General features: G+C 35.2%; 1 protein-coding gene across 8 annotated transcripts in view; it reads left to right on the forward strand.

Moving 5' to 3' along the window:
- GRIA4 (glutamate ionotropic receptor AMPA type subunit 4) overlaps nt 1–3,763 on the forward strand; it is a 285,579-nt gene extending 281,816 nt beyond the window's left edge. For 3 of the 8 annotated variants that reach the window (XR_005554010.1, XM_039321717.1, XM_039321710.1), the window contains exon 16: nt 1,705–1,804. Coding sequence is in view for 3 of the 8 variants with exons in the window: in XM_039321701.1 (XP_039177635.1) it covers nt 1,705–1,845; nt 2,770–2,847 (219 nt within the window). In the remaining 5 variants the exon portion in view is untranslated. Of the gene's footprint in view, nt 1–1,704; nt 1,854–2,769 lie in introns of those variants that run through there. The other 5 variants (XM_039321701.1, XM_039321767.1, XR_005554008.1 and 2 more) reach the window with 5 other exon arrangements.
- The last annotated feature ends 7,302 nt before the right edge of the window (nt 3,764–11,065 follow it).

Here is an 11,065-nt window from a genome sequence, read left to right on the forward strand (position 1 = left end):
TCTGTAAAGAAAATTAACTACTGTATAGATTTAAGAATGTCATAACCTTTTGGGAATTTCAGAGGCAATTAAGACATCAGGACCAACTTGTACAATTAAGGGATGATATTCAAGTTTAAATAATTTAAAATTTGACCAGATATCCCTCAGTATTATTAGAAAGTCAGTTAGAGTACATGGTGGCCTAGAAATGGAGCTCTCACCTCACAATCAGGAGGTTGTGAGTTCAGTCCTAGGTAGTGGCAGATTATTTGTCTCTCTGGGCGCAATGAGAAAATATCTGTTGTGAGTCTGCATAAACAGTAAATGCTCAGCTCCATTCAGTCACCCCAACTCCACCCCATTGCAAAAGATTACAGGGTTGTTAAAAGAAAAATTAGAAAGTCAGTTCATATGTGGATAATATAGACATGATTTAATTGCCAGTGAGCAACCTCAGAAATCTTAGTTTTGAAGAACTGAGCAATACTGTAAATTGGTTTAAAACAGGTGGGGAGAGACTGCCTGAATCTACCATAAATGACCCTCTATACATAAATATTTTTCCCTGTTGTATGTTATGCACTTGCTCTTTTGCATGTAATAAGCATCCTTGACCAAGATTACCAAGTCAGTGTGTTTTAATAGCTTGGTTCAAGTCTTCTGTTAATATTCCTTTACAATTCAGTTGCAGCCACAACTTTTAAAACATCTCAATACTAACCTTTCTTAGAAGAAAGATTCATCAAACTTAATAGAACTTTTGTTCAAAGAAAAGCAAGTATCACTCCAACCTTATTTAAAAAATCTATTTTTGATAAGAAATAACCACTGTTGAATTTGACACTCAACTTATACCCAACGTACACCCAACTAAACAGAATCCTAGCATGCCAAAGTTAGGAAAAGCAATGTTATTTGAGATGGGCTTTAAATTAGTTATCTACAATGGATTGAAATCAGGCTTAGCTTTAAAACAGATTTGTGGGAGTTACTGGGACAAGTTATTGATGATTAACTCTAAGCTCCAAAGATTTAATAGATGTATTATTGTAGGATCGTCATTCATAATTTATAGTAGCTGTTATTTTTAAAGAATTATATTTTTCATACTTTTGTGTGTCTTAACTGAATGAAAAGTAGAATAAAGGAGCAAATGAAAGATTAACTCCCAATGGCTTCATTGAGAGAGGTAGGGCTATATTTAATTCTTATTTTAAACAGATGGAGCTGAAAAGAGCTTTGGCTGAAACTTTGTCACTGAAATACACAGAAAATGTGAATATTTTCAAAAGAACCTGGGCCTCTGTAGACAGTAACAGTTTGATACTATCTCCACATTCACAAGCTAATTTTTAAGCAAGTGTTTATCTCATATTCTTATTGATTTTACATTTTTAGAAATATAGTAAACAAAAGTATAAGGACTGATTGCTTTAGGAAACTGGGCAACAGAGACACATTTTGCATTTAATAGAGTCTTTTATTAAATTTTATTATAAATCAAATTCCCAGGTTGACATTTGAGAGCTTTATTTGTTTTTAAAAAGACAAATTGCATTATTACTTTTATTATTACTATTATCACATAGTACAATAATGCAGATGTCTACCTACAGAAACGTTTGGTGTTTGCTGTGTATTATCTTCCTGAGGAATAGATTCATTGTAACACTTCCTTTTCTTCCCTCTTTTCCTGCTTTTTTTTTTTTTCTTGCTTCCCAGCTGACCTTTTCTGAAGCCATACGAAACAAAGCCAGATTATCAATCACAGGAAGCATGGGAGAAAACGGTCGCGTTCTCACTCCGGATTGCCCAAAGGCTGTACACGCTGGAACTGCAATTAGACAAAGTTCAGGATTGGCGGTAATTGAATCAGATCTACCATAAAAACCAAAAAAATAATCGAGTGCCTTAATTAACCTGTGTCAGTGACTGACGGGAATACAGCACGGACTGTAACATGACACGGGAAATGTCCTTGATGAACTTAGAAACAGGCTGAGTATGGGAAGGGCATCAAAACGTGTCGTCAGCAGCCAATGCGTGCATGGTCTCAGTTCGGAAACCCAAACTCAGATTTTATATCAGGAAAAAGTTTGTGTGTATGTATGTCTGTATGTCTGTATAGATATGTGATATATATATGTATGCATATTTGTGCATATATATATATGTGTGTGTGTGTGTGTCTACATTTATATGCATATATATACACACATACACACATACATATATACATCTATATAGATATAGATATATATAATTCATAATTTAGTTTTGTGGGGGGAAGGGGTTGGGACAGAAATATGAAGAGCAAGAGATTTCTCTCACAAGGACTTGCCAATTTAGCGCATTAAAACTATGAGGAACAGACTTGAGGAAAGACTGTGAGTCTTTCTGTCAGCAAAGTGGCTGTAAAAATCAATGAACATGTAAACCTGTGTCTCCAGATGAACAACATTATACAATGGGAAGAATATCCAGCTGTGGAAACAAATTACTAAACTGTGAGAAGGAAAAAAAAAACATGTAAATCCTGTGAAAAAAAAATAAAAATACATTTTTTTCTTTGGGAACAAAAGAGGAATATTGAAACATGCTTGCTTTTTAATGGATGTAAATTCAGTAGTGGAGAACACAATTCTTTTTTCTAACCATCTTAGGGAACAATTCATTGCAATAACTGATATAAAATGGCATCACTGTAATAAATTTCAAAGACTTTTTTTTTTACATTGTTGGCCCTCCTCTCATTTGCTGTTACCGTCATTCTGTTCCATCATTCAGTGTTCGACGGATTTGCATCTGTCTAACTACAAGAAACCAACAAATACGTTTAGAGAACACCATCAGTCTGCTGTGTAGAATCAAAGAGACTACGGGTCACTCATGTTACCAATATTATTTATAATCTTGTTCTGTGTAAAAAAAAAACTGTGGTTTTTGTACCCACCAAAAAGGAATAAAATAACAACTGTTCTTTTAATACCTGGAGTGATTTTTCTGACACAAGGAACGCAGTTTGCAGAGTTAAGACGAACTTGTGTACAGTACTAATGACATGAAGTATGAGGAGTATTTTTTTTAAGGATGGAAAAAAAAATAACTTCTTTGAACTTTGCCATTGATTCAGTCCATCACAAGTAAACATACTGAGAAAAGCAATACTACCAAATATGAACTTTAAGGCATGTATATATGTAGAGAACCTAAGCGGTGACAAGCAAAATATAATTTTATACCTTGCATTCATTATAAAAATTAAACAGATGTTATTCTGCATTTTATTTTACCCATTACATCCCATTGTTTATTAGAGAACTGCAAGGAGCTTTGTTTAGTTTTAAAATTCCACTATGAGCAGGAAAAGGCATATTCAGCTATTTCTTTGACTACTGAGCTTTCACTAGACCATAGTTTTGTAATCAGTTTGTTTTAAAACCATTTTTCAGTGTTTCTTGCAATTTTTGCAGCATTCAAGTATGTGAATGGAGGGTTATCAGTCAGAAACTAAGAAATGTATAAATACTTACTGTTAACAGTTGGGAGCTATTGTGAATCTGGGTCTGGATTTATGTGACATATTCATAATTCAACTCCTTTATTGCTTTCTCACCAAAGCTCCAGAAAATAATCATTATCACTTGAACAACTGTTAAATTAAAATGTGGAATCTGAATTTGAAAAAAGGGACAAAGGTTAGTGATATCATTCATTGCTAGCCAACTAATATCCTATTTACAATTATATTCTGGAATCACTGACCTAGTTTTCCTTATTCTTACTGAATTCAACTGCACATTTATGTATATTTGTATGCATACAATTTTTGTTTTACATTTATGGTAATTTTCTCCTTCTCAACAGAGGCCTAGATAAAGCTTTCCAAAACAAAATTCAAAAATAATCTATATCTTGCTTCTCTTTTTTCTTTCTTCTTCTTCAAGTTAAGGATTTTTATTTTATTTATTTATTTTATTTATTTTGTAAACTGACTCAGTTCTAAAAGATAGTTTACAACAAAACAGAAGTAAACATATTTATGAATCAGACTAAGATAACAGTGATACCTATGATGATGCCCACACTCAAATTCAGGTGAAAAGCACACTGGAACAGCAATTTCTACTGCCTTGCAAAATGCAAGAAGAGATACCAAACTAAATCCAAAGGCAGGGTGTTCCATAGAGTCAGTCTTCAACTAAAAAATCCTTTTGCCTAACTTGGACATCATGCACTCTATAAGAACAAAGGAGATGCTCACTCTCCCCTAATAATGAATTATTAGTTTAACTCATTAATATGGCCACACATTTCATGGATGTGACTCTGAGCAGCTAGTAGCATATTAAAGACAATATGAAGAAAGCATATCATCCAAAACAGCTGTTCAAACTAGATAGATAGAATTTTTGACAAGGCAATACCAAATGTTTCCCAGAATTGTGCCCTATAGCAGGAGTCCCCAACCCCCGGTCCATGGACCGGTACCGGGTCACGGCATGCCAGCAACCGGTCCACACAAACAAGTAAATCCCCATCCGTGGGATGCAGGCAGCACACAAAACCATGCCACCTCTGGTCCACGGAAAAACCTCTCTCCACGGAACCAGTCCCTGATGCCCAAAAGGTTGGGGACCTCTGCCCTATAGGACTTGAAAGATAATAAACAGGTCTAGGCATTCAGCCTAAAAGGCAAAGAGTGCAATAACCATAAAATTAGGTTTTGGTGAAGTTATCCTGACAATAATATAGCCACCACATTCTGCACCTGCTGTAGCTTCCCAGTCATTTCCAAAGAGTCCCACATGGAATGCATTATGGTTGTTCAACCAACGTGGGAGATGGGATGGAGGTTCTTGCACTGGAAAGAAGATTGATTAAAAGGACTCAGCGTGCTTTCAGAAACAAAGAAAGGACTGTGAAGTTAAGGGGTTCCAAATTAAACTTCCTGTGAAAGGAAAGATAAAATGTGTTTAGTGTTTTTACTAAACAGGGCAAGAAATTAGAAACTGAGCTGCCAAAATAATGGAAATTGACATCTGAAGTCTGGCACCTAGCTTAAAATCTTTAACTGAGAATCATGAACCAAAGTTTCCACAAGATATACCCCATGTTCCTTAGCCAAATTGGGGAGGGAGGAGTATCTCACTTGTTCTTAAAATGGATCCTAATCAAGTACACATCCATTTCTGCAATGGAGTGTCAAATATATAGCAGACAGACTCATTCAGCAAACTATACCATGTTGTTTTCAGTGATATCTTCATTTTTCTCATGATGTGGGGAGTTTCTCCTGGAAACACCTAACATTCCCAATTATTGTGGGAATTTTACTAATACAATTTTCTTTATTTGAAATCAGTGCTGAGTCAACAACAAAAACTCTTGGAAGCAGAAATGTAAAATGAAAAGGGTAATAATAAAGTTATGAAGCTGATATCCACACAACAGCAAACACTAATGTTTATTGATTTATTCCTCTTTGTTGAACTTGGCTGCTACAACACCCTTTTAAATATTTTTTTCTACCCAATTTAAGAGAGATTTTCCAGACATGCTCTGCATTGGGAAAAATATTCAGGGGAGGAATAAAAAAAATCTTCCTAAATATTTAAGGAAGGGGAAAAGCTGCAAGCAGAATAAATAATTAGGCAGTTCATCCTTCATTATTTCCTCACATATGCAATGCAGTGAATTGTTATATTCCCTCTTACTCTCTGAGGTGCTTGCATTAATAGTTGTATATTAGCAAGCACCAAGAAAGTTTAAAACCAGAAGCAAACATGCTCCATGATTTTATATTTCTGCCTTGCAAAAATATATCTACACTGTCATCTTCCTTGTGTTATATCTTCCTTATATATGCCATTCCTAAGAAGCTTTCCTATATTTTCTATAGTGCAACTTTATACCTGTAGATAGCCTAAAGGTGTTTTTTCAAAAGGCAACTGGACTTTGTTTTTTCCTTGAAGATATTTCGCTTCTCATCCAATAAGCTTTTTCTTTAGAACTGAAGCTTCTTGGATGAGAAGTAAAACATCTTCAGGGAAAAAACAAAGTCCAGTTGCCTTTTGAAAAAACACCTTTAGGACAACTATGACCTGGATGACTGAGAATCTCCAGAGACCCTTGTAGTTAGCAATTACAAAGTTAACTTTGGTACAATATTAATAGTGCTCTGAGACTCTCCATAGCACACATCTGTCCTTGCTTAGAGAGATTAATTTGTCCATTAAGCCAACTTAAAAAAACATTAATTCAGTAATTGAACAATGCAATCAATGAGAAATGTTACAGAATTTGAACGGTGAACTAATACATTTATGTATCAATCACTGAAAGATTTTCTGTTCTGCTATGATCAATTTCCTTTCCTGCCTACTTGCTACAACATAACAACTGGTCTTTATCTGTGTATTTTATGTTCTGAGTTTTCCAATCTTTTCTCCACACAGTTTTCATATATGCATTAACTTATTGCATGTCATGTGTTAAGTCCTCATAATCGATTTGATCTAGGAGTGGCATTTTTCATCAGCTTCCCTCTAGCACATAGATAGGCAACCCATGATATGCTAGTTTCCTGCCTTTAAAAATCATTTAACAATTAACCAGTGGAACAACCTGCCTCCAGAAGCGATGAATGCTTCAACACTGGAAGTTTTTAAGAAGAGACTGGACAGCCATTTGTCCGAAATGGTATAGAGTTTCCTGCCTGAGCAGGGGGTTGGACTAGATGACCTGCAAGGTCCCTTCCAACTTTATCATTATTATTATTATTATTATTATTATTATTATTAGTAGTAGTAGTAGTAGTAGTAGTAGTAGTAGTAGTAGTAGTAGTAGTAGTAGTAGATATAAATAAAATTTTGGGGCCAGATTTTGAAGTTAAAGTATTATGGAGTTTAATGCCCAAATATTGTTTCTTAAAACCTCTAAACCTGTCACTGAGCTTAAAGTCATGTTTCAAAACTAAAAATAAATACCCAGAAGAGCAAAAAACTTTGGGCTCTGCCTATTCCAAATGAAATTTAAAAATGCAGCCCCAACCACACCTTCTGTATTACAGAGACATTGTAGAGAAGATTAGCTGTGCAGGATAAAGGACAGTGATTCAATATAAGTGTTACCATGGAAGTGAGCAGATGTCTTTTTACAACATTTCTGGAGAGATATGAAACATTTTAGGTCAAACAGATAAAAACTTAATTACAGTCACAGGCTAAAATACAAGGGAATAACTGGCCCCAATTTACAAAACAAATACACTAAAACAAGATTGCGAGCATCTGGCATAACCACAGCCATAGTTCAGTTTAGTGATAAATTTGGGCTTACAGTGATAATCATTATTTGTTTTCAGCAGGAAACTTTCCCATAAGGAATAATGTAGTGAGTCACAAGGCACCCAACACCATGTTTTAGCTTGTGCACTGAGTACCAAACAAACTGTGAGTACTGGGACAAAATTTTCACAACAAAATGAGTACCAAAATGTGGTGAGTTTCAAAGTAGTTGTGTACCAAGGTACCACTGTATTAGAATAACCAGGGCTTTCTTTGTCGTAGAATGCCCAGAATGGAGTTCCGGCACCTTTTTTGGATAGAACCTTGTAGGGTAGGCAAGGCGGGTTGTATGACGTGTGTGAGTTCCGGCACCTTTTTTTTTTTTTACAAAAAAAGCAGTGAGGATAATTATAACAATACAATGTAATATTGCTTCTGATTAGGGATATTCTGAAGGCCCTGGTAATTTCCAAGCTTTTGTTTTGTTATTCTGTATGAAAGAGAGTAGTAAAATTTAGAAACTTAGAAATCTCTTAAGTTTATCCCTAATCAAAAGCAATATTACACTGTTATAATTACCCTAATAAAAGGTACCATAAAGCAGGATATGTGCCAGTATTTTAATGGCATTCAAACTACAGAGATAAATTCATTCTGTTCCTGAACCTGCCTTCCAATCTCACTTATCAAAGAATATTTAAAGCAAGTGAGTATAAACATTCTGTAGTATTTAGGAAGTTGCTTAAGGTATATTGCTACCTTAGAATTAGAACAACTACCTTAGAATAGTTGTTAACTCATAAAATACTTGGGGAACAGAAAGGAAACTGATTAACTTCTAACAATCTTTCCTTGAGTGTAATCTTTGTTTACATAGTTAACTGAACAACAGTGGAGGTAATTCATATTAAAATATTTTCTCTTTGATATCACCTTTCAAAATGGATACAAAACTTTCACTAAGATGATTTTTACAGAAAGTCACCTTCAGCCATAAATTGAAGACATTGATCCATGCCCGGGTCTCTACCTATAATAAACCAGTTTTTATATTATGACACAATGGCCCTGGAAAAAGTGTTTTCAAGACATTTACTTGAATGGCTAATACAGAACCCCAGGACTGCACCAAATAAAATTTAAGATTGGGATTTAGCAACAAAAAAGTTTAAATACAAACAGAATGCAATATAATGCAGTACAGAGCAATGAAACATGGAGAAATACAGAAAAATGACATGATTCCTGCAATTGGGCATTCTGAATATAAGTAGTAGATGCTAATTAAAAAAACACCTACATATAATTAAAACATGCTACTTATTCTATAGGTTGTTCATGAACAATCCAGGTAAATCTTAAAGAAAAGCATATTTTTGTTCTGTCAAAATGTCTTTGTAACTATTGTTGTCTATGACAAAAAATCAGGTTTCATAATAATCTATATAGACCTACTATATTGAGAAAGTTATTTATTTGTTTGTTGTTTGTTTATCAAATTTATAGGCTGTCCATCTTACCTCAAGAGAACTCTGGGTGGCTTACAATTCTACTTCATCACTGTATGACAGTTAAATTTTGCTTTCACTTGACAGAAACCATATATATGGTAGACCGTGGTACATTTCTTCATATGAATTAATATTAGAGTGACCCATTGTTCTTACAACCAATTCTAAGCAGGCGTACACAGAATACACAGTAATACAGCCACCTGCAGTATTCTTGTATCATGCTTCTTTATAATTCTAGGTTAGCAAATTTGTCCAGTTGTTCCAGTCCTCCAAACATATCAAGGACGACACTAAAGTGTCTCTTACTTATACCATTTAATTTAAACTGCACATCATGACACAACATTAAGCCAAACAAAAATTTGAAGTTACACTATTCCTAGTGATTTCATTTCTGTCAGCCACTAGCTATTCTGGAAAAAATTCCCATCAAAACATTTGCCTCTGTCTTGACAACTGTAGCATCAGTTGCCTTCCTAATTTGTGTTTGCTAGGTTTATCTTCTCCACTTGACTTTCCCATTGTGTGCCATATGGTAATTTCAAAATCAGGGAGTATACTTCAAAATTTGCCATCTCTGGATGAGTCAATGGAGAGAAAAATACTAACTTGCTTTGAGTTATATTAAAACATTAACTGATTTCTTTGGAAGTTGATGCATAATCATTGGCTAGCATGTTCAGTGAATAAGAACTATAAAAAACAATAATCGGTGTCTGTTTTCATACTGGCATCAATATCCTAGCCCTGACCTCTCAATATCAACTACTGCATAAGAATTACTGTATCTTTCAGCTTTTTAAGAAGTATGTGCTTGTACTAGCCCCTAGAGCACGGGTGTCAAGCTCACCACATCATGTGATGTGTTGCGATGTATCGTGACTTTTTTTCATTGCCGGAGCTGAGGTGGATGTGGCCTCCATATGACACCAGTTTGACACCTCTGCCCTAGAGCATGTCAATAGATTTAGAAACTGCTGTCTGACAGTCATAATTGCAGTATTCTTGTATCATGCTTCAATACATTCCATTTTCTTTCAAAATGGACCTGCTTTGTCAATTTTTCAAACATATATATTTTGGTGGACATGCTGCACAAATTGTTCTACTGCCAAAATTAGTAGAAATGTTATCTCTGTTCTTTGAACCTAGCCACCCCACTCGCATCGGGAGGGTACATGCGGGTCCCTTCAACCAAAGAATTTTGGCTGGCTGGTTCCAGAAGAGCCATCTCTCTTATGGCTCCTGCCCTCTGGAACATCTTACCCGCTGAGGTAAGATGGCTCCCACCCTCCTGACTTTTCCTAAGAGCCTTAAGACATGACTCTGCCAGATGGCTTGGGGACCCAATGGGAAAGCTTCATACTGGAGGTACTTGGTTAATTAAAGTCAACCCCACTTCCCCATCCGTGTGTGTCTGACTCCCTTCTTTGCCGTGTCTATGATTTTATATGTTAAATGTTTTTTATCTGTTTTTTTTTACAATGGATGATTTTAATGTTTTTCAGTATTTCTATGCTGTAAGCAACCCATAGCCATTGGACACGAGATGGCTGGCAAATAAATTGTACAAATAAAATAAATAAAACCACTATCTTTTGACTGAAAATAGATGTATCAGGGCCAAATTACTGACTCAGGAGACATAGAATTTAAAGCCTAGGATAGACTGACATGCCTCTTTCTCTCTTAATTCCTGAATTCTATATGTAGTGCTTTAGGAGCAGCTTGCTGAATTAAGATACTGTGTGGCTGTCAATGTCTTTTTGGATTAATAATTTAATGTAGACTATAGGAAATACATTTTATGCATCAAATGTTAACGTTCAAAATGTTAAAAGAGAAATGCTGTTTCAGGAGGAAGTATTTCATTAAGAAACGCCATCTCAAAGTTACAACAACACTGAAAAAAGGGACCTACGACCAATTTTCAAATTTATGATGGTTGCAGCATCCCCATGGTCACATAATCGTAATTTGGACACTTGACAATTGGCTCATGTTTATGAAGACTGCCATGTCCCATTGTCACACGATCACCTTTTGCAACCTTCTGACGAGCAAAGTCAATGAGGAAGCCAGATTCATTTTACAATCATGTTGCTAACTGCAGTGATTCATTTAACATCTGTTGCAAAAAAGGTTGTAAAATGGGGCAAAACTCACTGAACGACTGTCCCGCTTAGCAATAGAAATTTTGAACTCAATTATGATCCTAAGTCCTAACGTTTATGACTGAAATGTTGAAAGTGGTAAATACATGGAAGTTCTGATAATTGA

Source organism: Crotalus tigris, unplaced genomic scaffold (assembly GCF_016545835.1).
Source record: "Crotalus tigris isolate CLP2741 ecotype Arizona unplaced genomic scaffold, ASM1654583v1 scf7180000017607.2124824, whole genome shotgun sequence".
Taxonomy (NCBI): domain Eukaryota; kingdom Metazoa; phylum Chordata; class Lepidosauria; order Squamata; family Viperidae; genus Crotalus; species Crotalus tigris.